The sequence below is a fragment of the Tarenaya hassleriana genome, unplaced genomic scaffold (assembly GCF_000463585.1).
Source record: "Tarenaya hassleriana unplaced genomic scaffold, ASM46358v1 Cleome455, whole genome shotgun sequence".
Classification (NCBI taxonomy): Eukaryota; Viridiplantae; Streptophyta; class Magnoliopsida; order Brassicales; family Cleomaceae; genus Tarenaya; species Tarenaya hassleriana.
The window spans coordinates 18,111-35,824 of NW_010967256.1; the positions used below are offsets into that span (position 1 = coordinate 18,111).

General features: G+C 41.9%; 2 protein-coding genes across 2 annotated transcripts; both read left to right on the forward strand.

The window, feature by feature from the left end:
• The first annotated feature begins 4,680 nt into the window (after positions 1-4,680).
• On the forward strand, positions 4,681-7,593 carry LOC104825403 (polycomb group protein FERTILIZATION-INDEPENDENT ENDOSPERM). The gene is made up of 13 exons (XM_010557726.1): positions 4,681-4,919; positions 5,404-5,469; positions 5,583-5,705; positions 5,834-5,914; positions 6,014-6,106; positions 6,222-6,297; positions 6,386-6,465; positions 6,573-6,644; positions 6,718-6,777; positions 6,859-6,955; positions 7,045-7,108; positions 7,194-7,253; positions 7,357-7,593. Exons 1-13 carry the CDS (start codon positions 4,743-4,745, stop codon positions 7,415-7,417), a joined length of 1,110 nt encoding a protein of 369 aa, XP_010556028.1. The 5' UTR covers positions 4,681-4,742; the 3' UTR covers positions 7,418-7,593.
• An 8,058-nt stretch (positions 7,594-15,651) lies between these two features.
• Positions 15,652-16,899, forward strand: LOC104825404. Its single transcript, XM_010557728.1, has one exon. The coding sequence runs from the start codon at positions 15,707-15,709 to the stop codon at positions 16,742-16,744; it is 1,038 nt and encodes a 345-aa protein (XP_010556030.1). The 5' UTR covers positions 15,652-15,706; the 3' UTR covers positions 16,745-16,899.
• Positions 16,900-17,714: the final 815 nt, after the last annotated feature.

A 17,714-nucleotide genomic window follows, 5' to 3' on the forward strand; every position in this document is an offset into this window, starting at 1 on the left:
AGTGAACGAGAAAGTAGTCGAATCAGATAAGGTGGCTTGTCCATGCCTTATGTTCGACATATGATATCGCGATACAAAAGGATCATCAACCGGAATCATCACTGGCGTTCGTAAGATCACGAACAAACTCTATTCGAGATAGGTAGTCATAGTGTCTTGCTAGAGACCGCCTATGACTTGTATATCCGGAATAGAGATTTCGGGTTATACTGCTATATCGAATGAGCCTACAGGGTCACACACGCAGGGAATGACAAATACACGAGAAAACGTCGAGAAATCTGGACAAGTGGTCCGGACCGTTCGGTCCAAGAGTGGACCGAACGGACCAGAGCATCTAGTCTGAACGGACCAAGTTGTTGGACCGAACGGACTAGAGGATCCAGTCCGAACGGACTAGAGGATCCAGTCCGAACGGACCAAGTGTTGGACCGAACGGACTGACCAGTCCGAACGAACGGACTGTGTTTTGTGACTTGTCCGAACGGACCAAGTGTCTAGACCGAACGGACTACTAAGCAGTCCATTCGGTCTAGGTTTCGGATTTAATTTAAAATTCGGAATTAGGGTTAATCACTTTAATGAAAGAAGATTAATAACCCTAAGACTGGGTGGCCGACCAAGAGAACTTCAAGAGACCTTTTTGGAGAGTCTAGAGGGTCTAAGAAGTGATCTAAGTCTCGTTTTCTCAAAGCACATCATCGAATAGAAGATTCGAGTCCTAGCAGACAAGTTCAAAAGGTTGGAATCCATCCCGAGGTGTGGATACGTGTAGAGGGAGAGGTATTCTTCCTCCCTTTCGTGATCAGACGAATTCTTCAATTAATACAGGCCCCGGATCGATTGAGGTAAGCGTTCTAACGTTTTTACAAGATCATGCATGATAGGTTTTAGGGTTTCATCAAAATTTTTGTTTTACATCCGCTGCGCGAACCCTATAACTGATCTCTTAGGAATTAGATTCGGTCTTGAGATCCCAGGAAACCCAATAGGGTTTATTTTTGAAAAATCCGAAATTCAGAACGGACGATCCAGAAATACTTGTGGATCGTTCGTTCCAGACATGCAGAACGGACGGTCTACCTTATGTGGCCCGTCGAGTCTGGACCTGCCGGACTGTCGGGTCTGGCCCTTCTGGTCCGTCGGGTCTGGACCCTTCTATCTCGGTTTTTCGTCGTTTTCTCGTGCATTCATCGTCCTTCCCTGCATGTGTGACGCTGTAGGCCCATTCGTTTATAGCAGTATAACCCGAAATCTCTATTTCGGATATACAATCATAGGTGGTCTCTAGCAAGACACTATGACTACCTATCACGAATAGAGTTTGTTCGTGATCTTACGAATGCTAGTGATGATTCAGGTTGATGATCCTTTTGTATCACGATATCATATGTCGAACATAAAGCATGGAAAAACCACCTTATCTGATTCGACTGCTTACTCGTTCACTAAGTTCGACTTTATAAAATAGACAACGTTCGTCTATAGTGCGGCCACACATTTCTACAGTCTAGCTCACACGAGGGGCCCAACGATATCTCTCTCTTTTACGAGATGTACAAATCCCATCTTGACTATCTACAATCCAGTACATGATTCGTGTCATACCTGATACACGCCTTTATAGTCCTCCTGTTATGCAGGACGTTTGACGTATTCAAAGTACGCAACTCCTCATGTTGGATTCCGTAGATATCTAAGGTCATAGGGTCCAATCATGGAACCGTCACATGAGATTCAAGTCATGACGCTAATCCATGTGACAATCTCATGCGGGTCAATCCAGTATTCCGTTGTCCAATGAATACCTATGATTGTGATCATATCCAATACTCATGATCATCTCTATGATCATCTATCACACATCATACTAGTCTTAGTACATCATTATTTCCACAATGATATATAACTAGGGAGTTTAGTATTGTTCACAATACATGGATTTCATTACATATTAAAATATGCATAACATGTAATAAATCAAACACTCATCCATAAAACCATAGAAAATGTCAATACATCAAATGTATCATAAGAAAGCTCATACAACAGTACATCATAGAGCACTAAACCAACACTAAAGTGAGGGATTCGAAAACTAAGGTTGGGTTTGGCTCTCTCGAGTCGAATACCCGCTATCTAAGAGAACACACTTTCGTGGCTTAGAATGAATCCCCGAATGCATTAAATCCCCCTGTCATAATCCTAGGTTGAATTGAACCGAATTTCTTCGCATTCAATCTCAACCTATTTGAATGAATGCATCAAAGAATCAAGAACCCCATGTCTCCATGGAATTCACAACTCTAAAATCTACCCACAAGATTTTCACCCAATAGAAAGCATTAAACACCATTCATCAACCTCTAGCAATCAAATCCAAGCAATTGCATCACTTAATTCATAAATCTTAAATCTCCCTAAGGATTCGTTCAAGAGAGATGAGAGATAAACATGAAGCATAGATTTTCATTCAATGCAAGAGTTTGAAGACATAAACAAAACACAATCTTGGGTTCAAAGATGAATACAAGCATCCTGACATGAGGGCTAATCCCTCATCCCACAACAAGAAACTACTCACTACTCATGTTCAAGAACACCAAAGCAACAAGATGGAACATAGAGAGAGAAAGGGGAGAGAGATGCTCAATAAGGTCTTCAATCTTCAATCCAAAGCAAGTCTCCTTGTTCATCCCTCAAGATTTCGGCTCTAGGTCTTCTGGAAGAGAGAAAATCGCTGCTTCTTCTGCTCCAAAATCAATCTCCCTATCAAAAGTCCAAAAATGACGGACTTAACAATTTCCACGTCAGTCGGACCAGAGTTGGTCCGGCGGACCGGATGTGTAAAGAGTGGAAAAACGCAGCGCAAAGTGATCCTGTTCCGGCTGACCAACAATTGGTCAGCTCCGGACGGGTCTTCAGAGGGTTCCTCGGTTGACTCGAGATTGTCTGGCAGGCCGCCTTTGAGTAGAGAACTCTCAGTCCGGCGGACCTGCATCGGTCAGCTCCGGACTAAGCTCACATCCAGGTCTAGTCAGCTCGTTTGGTTCGGAGTGGTTTGGCAGACTGGCTGAGCTCAGGGCAATCCTGGTCCAGTGGACCACAGTAGGTAAGCTCTGGACCAGGCCTTCATCTGGGCTTGGTCAGCTCGGTTGGCTCGTAGTACGCTGGCAGACTGGCTGAGCGCGGAACACTCCTAGTCCGACGGACCAACAAAGTGGCTAGTTCCGGACCACATCCTCATTTCGGGCTTGGTCAGCTTGCTTGGCTCAGCGCTTTCGGGACGGACTACGGTATTCACATCTGGTCCAGCGGACCAGATTTGGTTAGGGCCGAACTCAACACTTCTCTTCTAGTCTTCTCTCTTCTTCCGGACTGGGCAGATTGAGCACGATTGGTCTGCCGGAGTGGATTTTGGTCAGGGGCAGACCAATTGCCTATTTTCTCAGTTTTTCGCTGAATTTCCACGTTATGCCCTTGAGGTTCTCCCAAAGTCAAGAAATAGTCCAGAACCCTATGATGGCTCTTAAATGCCTAAAAGTATATGAAAAACTGTTTAGAAACCAAATGTATACTCGTATAAAATCCAAACAAAATCCGAGCTATCACTCGACTTTTACGAAATAAAATAAATAAAATTATTTTTCAAATTGAAATGTCTTAAATTTATATTAATGTTGTTAATATTAATTTTGTAACATTAATTTTCTGATTGTTTTAAACAATTTTATGAGAAGTGCAACTACTTTATTTATCTATATAAATCATAGATACATAGTTTATATAAAATCAAAACTAGATAATAAAATTTAGGGAAAATCCAAAAAAAAAATATTAAACTTTTTATTTTTTACAAATATATTAAACTTTTGATTTTGTCAAATAAACATTAAATTTTTTAAATTTGTCAAAAAAATACTTAATTCTTCTACGATTATTAAAATAAACAAATGAAATGACGTGGCATAAAGAGATACAAATACGTCATATTATTGTCGTTGATTTTTTTTATAATTGTATATAGTTCGTGTATTTTTTGAATCATTTTAAAAGTTTAGTGTTTTTTGACAATCATGTAAAAGTTTATATATTTTTTGGATCATTTAAAAGTTTAATATTTTTTAAAACTTATTTAAAAAATTTAGTGTTAATTTGATTAAGAGTTGGATATTTTTTTGTCAAAATTATAAAATTTAGTGTTTTTTTTAAGATTTTTACTAAAATTTATTACCCAATATTTAAGGTACTTACTGTAGCCCACCCCTAGTTAGAAGTATGGATGAGCGTTTCGGGAAACAGTTCGGGTTCGGGACGGAATGGATCGGTTCGGTTTTTTCGGTTTTACAAAAATATGTATCAATCGGGTTTTTTATTGTATTCGGTTCGGTTCGGTTTCGGTATCGGTTCGGTTCGGTTCCGGGTTTCATTAAAAAAATGATAGATTTTCTTTAAAAATATTCGGTTTTTCGGGATTTCTAAAGTTCGGTTCGGTTCGGTTCGGTTCCGGAAAAGTTCAGTTCTCTAAAAATGGTAGGGTTCGGAAAATAACAGCGGTTTCAAATCGAAAAAAAATACCGTTTTAACGGTTCGGTTCGATCCGGTTCCGAAGAACCGAACCGGCCCTGCCCTAGTTAGAAGTGTAAACTATATCCCGATTCGACTAGAAGACGGCGGGTTTGCTTCTTCAGTTCGAACCCAACAAAACTAGTTGCAAAGAGGGAGAATCAGATTGTGTAGAAATGGCGAAACCAGCTGTAGGAAACGAGTCGGTGGTGGGATCTCTGACGCCATCGAAGAAGAGAGATTACAGAGTCACGAACAGGCTCCAAGAAGGGAAAAGACCCTTATACGCCGTCGTCTTCAACTTTATTGATTCTCGTTTCTTCAATGTCTTCGCCACTGTCGGCGGAAACCGGGTAAAATTTTCTGGGTTTGCTTCGAAAACGATAGATTTTTCATATAATCCTCTGGACACAAGCTTCTTTAGTTGGTCTTTTTTCCTGTTGGGTTGGAATTTTGTTGAATTACTTGGATGAAAGAACTTTGTCTTCTGCTACTCTTGTCGCTGCTGTTTGATACTCTCAATTACTTTCAATTCTGTCTCACATGACACCATATGAAAATATCTACTTGTTAGTTTAGTTTACTACTGCCGATTTGAGAGCGGCAAACGTAAGCTCATAGATTGTTCCAACATTATAGAGTTAAGCTCTCTGGTTGATTTATACAAAGGAGAATGACGTATGGGTAACTACTGTGAGGCATTGCTGTCTTTCCTGAATTATCGAGTGATGTTATTGGTTACATGAGTTTGCATCAAAGCTGGTGTAGCCAGTTCCTTTCAGAAGTTTAACTGTAGGGAGTTTGGGATTGTTCACTTTGTACCCCTCTATCCATCAGGTCACTGTTTACCAATGTCTTGAAGGTGGTGCTATAGCCGCATTGCAATCTTATGTTGACGAAGACGTAAGAAATGATATTGATATTTACCATGTATTTCCACTTATATCTTGTGGGAAGTAGAAAACTCGAGGTTCATTGAAGGTGTTGTGGGTGTATCCATGCGCTCTGTAGATCAGAAGGATGAGTCCTTTTACACTGTAAGTTGGGCATGCGGCATTGGTGGGAACCCATTCGTGGTGGCTGGAGGTGTAAATGGTATCATTCGTGTCATTGATGCCAACAATGAGAAAATATATAAGGTATATATCACATGTTCTGCATTTTAGAATGATTGAGTTTATCTTGCTTCTGAATTTTCCAATGAAATGGGTGCCGTTTCTCTCATGGTATCTGTCTTTTTGGCTATCACATACTAATGTATATGTAGAGTTTCGTGGGTCATGGAGATTCAGTAAATGAAATCAGGACTCAGCCATTGAAGCCTTCACTTGTGATAACTGCAAGCAAGGTAAAACAAAGTGAAAACAAAATCTTTTGGCATACTTTACTATATCTGAAGGTTAATTTGATGGTAGATGATTAATAATGCTGGCATGAAATGGATCAGGATGAGTCGATTCGATTATGGAATGTTGAAACTGGAATATGCGTTCTGATATTTGCGGGCTCCGGGGGTCATCGCAATGAAGTTCTAAGTGTGGTGAGTATAACTGACCTTTTATGCCTACAAGGGAAAGACTGGTTTGTAAAGGAAAGGCTAGTTTCAGCGCCGTAAGGATATGTTGAGGATAACAAGGGTTTCTTGGAAACTGTAGGATTTCCATCCTTCAGATATATACCGAATTGCAAGTTGTGGTATGGACAACACTGTTAAGATATGGTCGATGAAAGGTATTAACAACCTGAGTGCCTTTGTAAAGAAATCCGTTCGTGAGTATTTTAGAAATGTGTCTCCATTTTTCGCTTGGGCTATCTCCAGAGTTCTGGCAATATGTGGAGAAGTCTTTCACATGGACTGACCTACCATCAAAATTCCCCACAAAATATGTGCAATTCCCTGTGAGTATATTGTTTTCTATGTACAACTCCACGTGGATACTTTCTTCTTCGTGTTTGAACAATAAATTCCGTATAAACATTGTTGACCTTTCTTAAAATTCATTCAGGTATTCATAGCTTCAATTCACTCAAATTATGTGGACTGTACTCGCTGGCTTGGTGATTTTGTCCTTTCAAAGGTAAGTCCGTGTTAGTGATGGATAAAGCTAAAGTACAAGGCACTTCATAATGTTTTGCTCGTGCGCTATTCAGAGCGTTGACAATGAGATCGTGTTGTGGGAACCAAAAGCAAAAGAGCAGTCTCCTGGAGAGGTTAGGGTTTCATTTTCGTGTCAAAAGGATAAATGTTCGATCTCGAGTGCTTTATTTACAGATTCAAGTATCATTTTGCAGGGTACAGCAGATATCCTACAAAGGTACCCTGTTCCTGAATGTGACATTTGGTTCATCAAATTTTCATGTGACTTCCATTACAACGCTGCCGCTATAGGTAATATTACAGAACCACCAATTTATAAACAAAGTCACATTATATATAGTTTGTCCATGCGATGAAGCAATAAGGCGGTGTGTTATCAGGGAATCGTGAAGGGAAGATTTATGTATGGGAACTACAAAGTAGCCCTCCTGTTTTGATTGCGAGGTTGGTTGAATTTTTCAACAACGCTCGTTTGATCCGTCACTTTGGCGGGTTTGTATTCTCAACACGATCCTTTTTTTCATCACAGGTTGTCTCACAATCAATCAAAGTCTCCGATTAGACAAACGGCCATGTCATTTGATGGAAGGTAACTAACTAATCCACTTCTACCAATGCATGGATCATAAGGTTTTTATGACTTCTTTCAGTAAGACAGATCTATCTGTTTCTTCTTCTTCCGTGGGATGCAGCACTATTCTTAGTTGTTGTGAGGATGGGACGATTTGGCGTTGGGACTCGACGGGCAACTAAAGAGAGTTTAGTCTTTTGTATAATTAAGGTATGTTGATCTTGAGAACATTCTCCATTGTCTGCTTGCTAAGTTCAAACTGGTGTTTAGTTAAATGTATGGATTTGGGACTTGTTCTGTAGTTCTGGTGGTGCGGTTTTTTTGTTCTGACACTTTACACTCGTGTCATTTAGCTTCAGGCTTTTTGTGCAATTTTTTTTTAAGTTTTTGCATGAAAACTAGCTGAAAAAAGCAGTGAGGTATTTATATTTATTGCAACGGGCCCGAGAAAGCCGAAGCAACACCCTGCTTCAGGATTGGTACTCACTTACGATTCAGCGAGAGATTGTAGACGAATGATATAATGCTGTAAAAATTTTCTTTCCTGCTACAGGGGTTTTTAGCGAAAGCTTCTAGTGTGGATTTGGATCCTGGACTATGTACCACCCATTTTTGAGTAATACACAACACATTACATCAAAAAAAAAAAAAACTCTGAAACCCTAGCAGCAAGAGACACCATTATCGCGAGAAAAACCCTCCATGGAAGCCATGAGAGCATGCGGAATGAATGTGGTTTATTGGAAGATGGAAACAGCGTTTCCATGTTGTAGTAGATAAGTGCGAGGTTTGGTTGGGACAAAGATGAAAAGATTTTGGGTGGCGTATGGTTGCCTTCCCAGTTTCTGGGAACGAGGAAAAGTGATTAAAAAACAAACATGGATGAAGAAGACCAAGGAAGATATTACTTTGCAACGCAAGAGACAGATGATAAGGGCGTGGCTAAAAACAAAACGTAGATTCTATCAGAATGTACTCTAAAACAAAATTCAAGCGTTCACATAAGTGAATAAAAGAACATAACAAAAGTGGTAAGATCCACCACCTAATACGACAGAACAAAGATATTTATTGATTAACTGTAACTAGTAGATTAATCTCCATGATCTCTTCTAATTACAATCAAATTTTGGTTCTAACCGTTGGATTTCCACAAGCGACTCTCTAGTCAATCGATCTCGGTAAGCAATTTAAACAATTGGAATCCTGTATCCGAAAGTGAACCGAAACCAAGCAACAACAATCCTCTCATTGTTCTTGGTGAAGACTGGACATCAGAAACCGATTCTTCATACGGATAATGAATCACGAACCTATTATCTTAAATTGTAGACAAACCACAAACACTAGAATCAATAAAAAGCTGCAGAAGTTATAAGAAAAACTTTCATTGAATCAAACAAAAGACAAGTATCTTCCATCTTCCTAAACCCTAGCATGCATACTAAGCAAAGCACTTCCATGTTGATGTTATCCACATTGTAAGAACTCATTCTTTAATCAATGTCAATCTAGAAATCGTATACTTATGTACATTCTATCGAACAGTTCATATGTATTATCTGTTCACACGTTTTCGCAGAAGACATGAACACTTAGCAACAATATGTATCTACCTTTTCGGTTATCTATCTCGAGAGAACTCTAAAGTTAAATGTGCTTACTTTGGAATAGTTTTAGAATAGATGACCTTTTGGGAAATACTTTTTGGGATATGTGTAAGTAAGGACAAAACATACTAAAAAATCTTGTGTTGGTGTGTGGGGATAGTCCTATCATTCAGTAACGGTTTCGTGGCGTTACACCCATAGATGCTTACATTCCAAAAACTTTCATTCAATCAAACAAAAGACAAGTATCTTCCATCTTTTTTTTTTTGGTTTGAATGTGATTGTATTAATTTTCCAAAAGTTACATCCGATGGTAAAACAAAAACTTATACAAAAGATTGGATTCCCATTAGCAAGTGGTAAAAAAGTTCCGTTAAAGGTCCTAGGAGCAGCATGTCATCAGCCTATCTTAGTCCGTTCGTGTGGTAGTACCAGTCCTCGAGTAACCGAGTATGTGCTTGAGTTTTCCCCATCTGCGCAGACATTAGAAGGGTTCTCATATGTCGGTCCAGTCTGATCCGGGTTTGTTGTATCGTTCTCGCCTTTCCGCGGAATGTTCTGTCGTTCCTTTCTTTCCACAACAGATCAATTGTGATTTGGCAAAGTACCTTAGCGAGAGTACCTCTGTTCCTGGTCGAGTTTACGGCGTGGCTTCTAAACCACGAGACAAGATCTCGAAAATCGGATGGTGGTGAGTTCCAACATCGCGAGGCGTAGTGTTGCCATACTGCCGAGCTGAAAGGGCAGTCGAAGAAGAGATGCGGGAGAGATTCGTCTGTCAATCCGCAGAGTGAGCAGGTTGTGTCCACCTGGATACCCCATCTGACTAGCCGATCCCTGGTAGGCAAACGCTGCAGCATCACTTGCCACATCAGAAGGCTAAGCCTCGGGGTTGTTACCTTGATCCAAACAAGGTTGAACCAATCTACTTGAGCCCTTGATGTTCTGATCTGCTGCCAAGTTAGCTTGGTCGAGAAACGCGGTTCGTATTCTCCATTTGGTTGTTTCCATAGAGCCAAATCTGGCCCCGCTGATGCCCTTGGAGGCTGTAAAGGTGCAATGACAACCAGAATCTGTTGCGTTGCTTCGGACCTTGCTCCGGGAAGGAACCATCGTCCGTCTGGGGCTGCTTGTGCTATCGTTGCAGTCCTCTGGACACGTAGGATCCGCGGGCCAGAGTCGCCAGCAACTGTGATCAGAGGTCCAATTCCAGTCCAGTTGTCATGCCAGAACTTTGCCGAATTCCCGTCGCCAATCTGTACCCGCAGAAATTCTTTTGCTTTATCCTTTATTTTGAAGAGCTTTCGGAGTGTCCAAGAGAGTCTGTTACTTAACTTGCAGTCCCAGTAGCATGAAGCCTTGAATACATTTGCTTTCACCCAAGCCACCCAAAGCGATCCAGCTTGGTGAACATTATCCATATGAGCTTTAACCTGAATACAAGGTTGAAATCTTCCAGCCTTCTCAGCCCGAGACCTCCTTCCCTCCTAGGCTGACAAATGGAAGACCAAGATATGCGATAGGATCCCAAGGAGGGTTGACTGCCCTTCCATAGAGAGCCCGCACATAAGTTGTCAACCTTTTTGAGGAAAAACCGAGAGAGTGCAAAGATCGAACTCCATGCATTCACAAGACCGTATATCACAGTATTAATCAATTGGATCCTGCCGGCATATGAGAGGCATCGGTTGCTCCATGCTGCTAGTTTACCTTGAATTTTCTGAATCAGTGGCTGGTAGTCGACGTTGGATAGCTTAGTCGGCTTTAGTGGCACCCCGAGGTATTTTACTGGAAAGCAACCCAACTTGAAGCCTAGAGTAGATGATGTAGTTTCTGCTTGCTGGGTAGTCATCCCTCCAAGATAGAGTTCTGACTTAGCCTGGTTCATCATCAGCCCTGACTCGGTGCTGAACTCCTCTAGAATATTCACTGCCCCTTGAATCGACTGAATATCCCCCGAGCAGAATATCATCACATCATCTGCAAAGGAAAGATGTGTGATAAGTGGGTCCCTACACTTTGGATGGAACCGAAACAAGCCCTCAACGACTCCTTTATTCAGCTTCTTGGTGAGAATTTCCATTGACAGGATGAATAAATACGGTGACATTGGATCTCCTTGCCTTAATCCACGCCTGCCCTTAAAGTAGCCCGCTAATTCCCCGTTAATGTTAACGGAAAATTTTGGAGATGTAACACAACACTTAATCCAACTCACGAATCTGACCGGAAGGTTGAGTCCTTTGAGAACATTTAGTAAGAACTCCCACGAGAGGGTATCAAAGGCCTTCCGAATGTCAATCTTTATCATCGCACTTGCCTTTGATCCTTTACAGTTGTAATCACGGATTAGTTCAGTTGCTAGCAAGATGTTCTCGAGCATAAGTCTTCTCTGCAAGAAAGCTGTTTGGTTAGGCGAGATAATGTCCTGGAGGATTGTCTTTAGTCTCTTGGTGAGGATTGTAGAAATAATCTTGTACACCGTATTACAACAACTTATTGGCCGATAGTCCGTTAGTGAGCACGCTCCTGCCCTTTTCGGAATCAGGGAGATAATGGTCGCATTTGTTTGCCCCAAAAGTCGCCCCGAAACAAAGAAATCCAGGATCGATCTGGTTAGGTCTGATCCTGTCACTTCCCATGTTGCCTGGAAAAATTCTTTGGAGAAGTCGTTTGGCCCGGACGCCTTATTATCCGGCATGTCGAAGAGAACCTGCTTGATTTCATCGGTAGAGGGTATTCTCGTTAATTCCACAGCAATATCATTTGAGCATGAGTACCTCATGAGAGAGCGGACACTGTCAACTGTCGGCGGCCTGATTCCAACATCTGCTTTCCCAATCAAACCAGTATAAAAATCTATAGCATGTGCTTTAATGGTGGCTGGCGAGTCAAGTTTCTGTCCAGCACCATCAACAAGGGAATGAATGTGATTTTGGGCATTCCTTGCGTTAGCCACTTTATGGAAGAAAGCTGTGTTCTTATCTCCCAATTGAAGCCATTTGATTCTGGATTTCTGCCTGAACAGCTTCTCCTCAACCGCACATAGTGTCAACCATTCTTTCCTTAATCTCTTCTCATTATCGATGGATTCAACTGTCGGAGAATCAAGCGCAACCTTCTGAGCATGTTTTAGCTGATCCTCAATAGTCTTGACACGTTGTGACAGGTTGTTGAACCTCCTAAAGTTGAGTTGCCGAAGGGGTTCCTTGAGCGACTTGAGAGCTTTGCACAATTTGTATTGGTCGTTACCACTCCATTCATGCAAAGCCCATTGTGCTCTAACAACCTGCATAAAATCCGGCACCAACATGAGATGGTGATGGAATTTGAATGGCTTTCGTATCTGGGAAGATAGAGACGGGAAAGTCAGCACACAGGGCGTGTGGTCAGAAGGCCCCAGAGCCTGATAATCCACATAAGCTGTTGGAAATGTTTCTACCCAACGATCATTACACAGTGTCCTGTCAAGTTTGACTGATAACAGATTCGCTGATTGGTTGTTACACCACGTGAAGTGCGTTCCGGTACTTGGCAAATCCTGAACACCTATTTCCTCAACACAGGCTGCAAAGTCTTGGCGGCCTTGTCGCTGTGAAGGCAAGTCACTGAGATCAGAGCGGTCTTCCAGAAACAGGGGCTGATTAAAATCTCCAAGGATAATCCAAGGTGATTGCATCAAGGGAGCGTAAGAGTGCAGGCAGACCAGTTCCCTCCAGAGTTCCATTCTAGTTGGGGCGTTGTTACTCGCATAAACGAACGTCACCGTAAAAGAAAGATTATTGCGGACCTGATGAATTCCACACGTGATAGCTTGCTTCGATGACTGATAAAATGTGACGAGAATAGAAGGATCCCAAACAATCCAAATTCTGCCAATGTTGGTCTTGATCATAGTTGGATTGACACCTCCATCCCATGGGACTGCGGCTTTGATCCTGACAGCATTATCCTCAAGGATATGTGTTTCCAAAAGAGCTCCTAGCAAGACCTTGTTCTCTTGAATCCACTTGCGAACCAAAATTTTTTTATTTGGACTATTAAGTCCTCTGATGTTCCATGCAAAAAACATGAGAATCCAAAAGGGGAGGTTTAGTGTCCTTTCGCAGCCTTGCGGCTGCGAGCCTTTCTTTTCTGCTTCGTACCACTGTTCTCTGGCTTCGGTGATGCTGGACTGTGAGACGACGTATGCTGCCATGCTTCTGCGGAGGGAGCAATTAGTGTGCTTGTGGTACCCTGATTGGTAGGCAGAGCATCAGGTGTAACCTGTTGAGTAGGAGGTATCTCAAACTGACCATTTACTTGAGTGTCTACACTAGTGGACCGAGTCAGAGGCTGCTCCTGAGCAACTTCAATCCCTTGTTGGGCCTGAGATTGGCTTTGCTCAGGATGATCCTTAGCACTAGCAGGCTGTGGTCTTGCATCGTGCTGCTTCAGAGTAGCTGGTGGATGTGTTGGGCAGTGAAGGTGATTGTGTCAAACTTCTCGACAGAGGGAGCAAGTCGGTGGTAGCCAGTCATAGGCTACATTGATGGACAACTCTCTATTATCAGGTAAGCGAACTGCAATCTGATTCGGTGGCGGCCTGTACAGCTGAATCTCAGTATAAATCCTAGCAATAGCCAGGTTTTCCTTTGAGGCCGTTGCTCGATCCATGTATAGGGGCTCTCCTATACTTGTCACAATTCTGCTCAAGCAATCTGAATTGTATAGAATGTGCGGTAAGTTCCGTAGGGTTACCCACGTAGCAATTGATTGGAGGGGGGGCTTGTCGGGGTTGTGATAGGGATTCCATACCGAGACAAACATCGGACATGGCCCAATATACCAAAACTTACGAGCAAGGATCTTGACTCTAGCTTCAGCACAGGAGACTCTGAACAGAAAAGTACCATTTCCTGCATCATGTACACGAATACGAGGCCCTTTCCTCGCCCAGAGGCCGTTGACTGCACCGATGATGCGACCCATGGAGGGGGGCAGGCCATAGAACTGCCCTATGAGGTAATCTTTCCATTCCTTAGATGATTCTTCCAAAGATTCTTCTGGAATAGTGACCAATGGTATACCCGATGCGTGGACTTCCGGCGACCCTAGCCTCTGCATTTTCCGAGCTGCCGGGAACAGGTGCTCACTCCAGTTCCTTTGGGGCGGCTTAGGAACCTTGGGTGTGTCGCTTTCCTGACAAGGGGAGCTAGTGGAAGAAGTCACCAGCTCGTTCTCCTTGCACGGGCCAAGAATGGGAGGCGGGGATGTGCGCTTCGGAGAGGTTGGACAAGATCTCGAGTGTTGAACGATACTGAGGCCGTTACTGCCAAATCTGAGAGATTTAGGGTTAGGATTTTCTCCGACATGTCGGGAATCAAGAAGGAGGGGCTTAGGAGTTTGACGAGAAACAGGGGAGTGGGTTATCTGTGGTGGCTGAGAGAGAAGATGGGGAAGGGAAGAAGAGACTGAGGGGGGAGGGGCCGAACCAAGGAGGCCCGGGGAAGGGGGAGCCGAAGAAGAGCAAAGACGAGGGGCCATGGGTGGATGATTTAAGTGGAGTCTAGGTGTTTACCGGCCAGCAGAGGCCGGCCGGCGGGGTGGAGTGAGGAAGGGGGTCTAGGATTTCGGTGTTTCGAATCGCCTTACAATCGCCATGTTTTTACTGTGTCCTTGATCAATCCACACAGTTTCATATCAAGTATCTTCCATCTTCCTAAACCCTAGCATGCATACTAAGCATAGCACTCCCATGTTGATGTTATCCACATTGTAAGAACCCATCGCAGAAGACGTGAACACTTAACAACAAGATGCATCTATTTTTTCGGTTATCCATCTGTCGAGAACTCCAAAGTTAAATGTGTTTACTTTGGAGTAGTTTTAGGATGGATGATCTTTTGGGAAGTATTTTTCGGTATGTGTGCGAGTAAAGACAAAACATGCTAAAAAGTCTCGTGTTGGTGTGTGAGGACAGTTCTATCATTCCGTAATTCCGTACCGACTTCGAGACGTTACACCCGCACTCACAATGGTACAATCAGTTGGGCTCTTAAGAATGAGAGAAATTTAATGTATGAAAACAGTATATTCACATTCATCTTCCGAAAGTTTCACTCGACAAAAGGCAGAGAAGAGCAAATATGAGAATCAAACAAGGAAGGAGCAAACATAATTGAAGAAATCTCATTTCAATTCTCATAGCATAAAGAAGATGAATATTGCACAAGTTGGAGTAAAGAAAAGATGAATATTCGGCAAAGACAATTGAGATACAACTGTAGAGAATTATTATACAAAGAGAAGTAAGTACAAGAGTTGTCGAGACTATTATTGAAGTGAGGACTATATATACGAGAAATACTTACGAGAATCACTTGAGAAAATATGAGTTATATTTGAAGGGAACTTTATAAAACAGACAACAGTTTACAAAGTGATAACACACAAAATGTTTGTATTGTTAAAATTTATTATGATACAGAATTTTTTTCAGAAAGGGTGAAACAGAAAGAAAGAAAGAAGAGTGAAATAGAGGGAGTTGAGTGTAATTTAGAAAAAAGTGAAGTGTATTTAATTTATACAAAGAAATAGAATTAGGGAACATATGAGTATACATTTTCAATAAGAATCGTGTACTATTTAAGATTCAAGTTAAAAGTCTGTCACTAAGTCGTACTGAAATTTCTGAAGTAATCATACAAAATTGTCATTGACATACATTTAATTAATTAAATTATTATTCATCAATAAAATAAGAAAAATGGGAAAAGAACAAAATAATAATGAACAGAACTAACAGAGACCAAAGAATTCGACTACGTTAGCGACCTTATCTCTGAATCCCACTCTCATCCTTCTTCTTTGCCCCAAAACATGGCGTCCACTCGGCTCAAACTCCATTCCCAATCCTTCAAAACCATAAACTCATCTTCTCAATCATCTCCCCACGAAACCCTAATTTTACATCTTCCCTTCTCCGAATCCTTCTCCCACAATTCCCGCCTCCAAATCTCTTCAGTCCCTTCGAATCTTCACAGGAAACCCACAACCCGTTTTCTCCCACTCTGTTTCTCTGTTCCTTCTGTCTCTTCGCCTCCCACATCGAAGGAAGAAGCCATTCTTCAAGCCAGAACCTGTCTCACTTCTTGTCTCCTCAAATCCATCAACAACCCCAAACTCGCATCTGCGAAACTGAAGAAGCTGAAACAGCCGAGATTCCGTGTCGAAATCCCTCTTGTCGACGAAGACTCTCCTTCTTCGTTGTCTAAACTCGCTTCTTCGATCTTCGATGACTTACCCATCTCGAGAAAAGGCTCCAAATCCAAGATCATCATCCTTTGGCCGGACTCTTCATTCGCTGAAGCCGCTGCTGGAGAGTTTCGCTCCTACAGTATCCAGAACACCGGCATAGACTCCGTTTTAGACACCGGAAAAAACAGGCCAGCTCTGAACTCTGCTGACGTTGCGGTGTTCATGGCGCCGGAGATATCAAAGATCGAGGAGGTGGAAACAGTGGCGGAAGTTTTTTACCCGAAGCCGGTGCTGATGATGAATCCGAGATGGGTTTTCGACGAAGAGAAGACATTAGGCGAAGAATTTAGCAGGTTCGTGGGTTCGTTCGAAGTGATTTACGCGTTTACAGGTCTTGAAGTGAGAGGAGTGTTGAGCAAGAGAAGGGGAGTGATCTTCAAGTTCGTGAGAGATGGTGTTTTGAGCGGAGAGAGATGGAGTGTTCTCGTGGAAGAAGAAGAAAAAGACAAAGCGCTCAAGCTGGTTTCGAGCTTCAAAGCTCGACCATCAATGGAGGAAGTTGAGACCGTACTGTACAATTTGATGGCGATGAATTCTCCGATCACGAAGTCAGCGAGGTTCCTCAGGGATTTGGTTTCGAACATCACGGGAAAAAAGTAAATTGATTCCAGTTTTGTTCCGGTTGTCGGAAAAAACGAAATCGAGATTAATTTGATTCAGTTGGGGACCGGTTTTGATTTGGAGTTTTTTCATCGATGTTGTTCTGGATCCAGGAAAAAAAATAAGGTTGACTACATTTGATTCGGTTTCGGATTGGTTTCGTGTCAAATTTATATCGGTTTTGATTCGGTTTAGACAACAATTGATCTGAAATTTTGAACCAAGTTAAATTCAATTTGCACGTGATTAGGTGATTAATATCGAAAAATCAAACCGGTTTTGATTTTTTCTAACATGATATATATATATAAACTTTGTTCTGAATGGTTTTCTGAAGAAATGTAACGTTGATGATGGCAGGAGGGGTGGGCACGGATCGGGTATCCGGAATTTTAGGGTTACCCGAACTCGAACCCGAACCCGATTTTTTTTTAAAAATTACCCGAATTCGAACCCGAGTTAACCGGATACCCGGAAATCGGATACCCGAGATAATATCCGGGTATCCGTGAGTATCCGAACCCGGATTTTAAAATCAAAATTTTAATAAAAATACCTAAATATCTGTATTTTAATCACAAACATAATGAAATTTTAGCATTTTGATCACAAATACATATGTACACACAGATCTGATACATTACCTCACTTAAAATATTTACACAAATGAATCTGAAAAAAAGGAGAACGAAACCGCTGAATAAACGAGCAACAAAACATGTAGTGTCGAAGAAACTTAGAAAATGAGCAAGCTACAGAGAAACGAAACCGTGGAAGTCTGAAAGAAATGTAAGAGGAGAAGTCATCATAAGCCACAGTAGAAGAAATGAAACCATGCAAGCCATAAAACGTGAGTAGATTAGAGAGAAGATTGAGTCTGCAAAAAAAAATCAAAGAAAAAGGAGATGCAGAAGGTTTACGGCGTTGGGAGAACAAGACAGAGGGAGTATTGGATTAGGAATTTAGGGTT

Excerpts from the sequence above, each read along its gene's own strand:
- LOC104825404 (XM_010557728.1), top strand. The coding sequence starts at position 15,707 with ATGGCGTCCACTCGGCTCAAACTCCATTCCCAATCCTTCAAAACCATA.
- LOC104825403 (XM_010557726.1), top strand. The coding sequence starts at position 4,743 with ATGGCGAAACCAGCTGTAGGAAACGAGTCGGTGGTGGGATCTCTGACG. Across the intron at positions 4,920-5,403 it reads CCACTGTCGGCGGAAACCGG|GTCACTGTTTACCAATGTCT; the intron begins GTAAAATTTTCT and ends TCTATCCATCAG. Across the intron at positions 5,915-6,013 it reads TTGTGATAACTGCAAGCAAG|GATGAGTCGATTCGATTATG; the intron begins GTAAAACAAAGT and ends GAAATGGATCAG.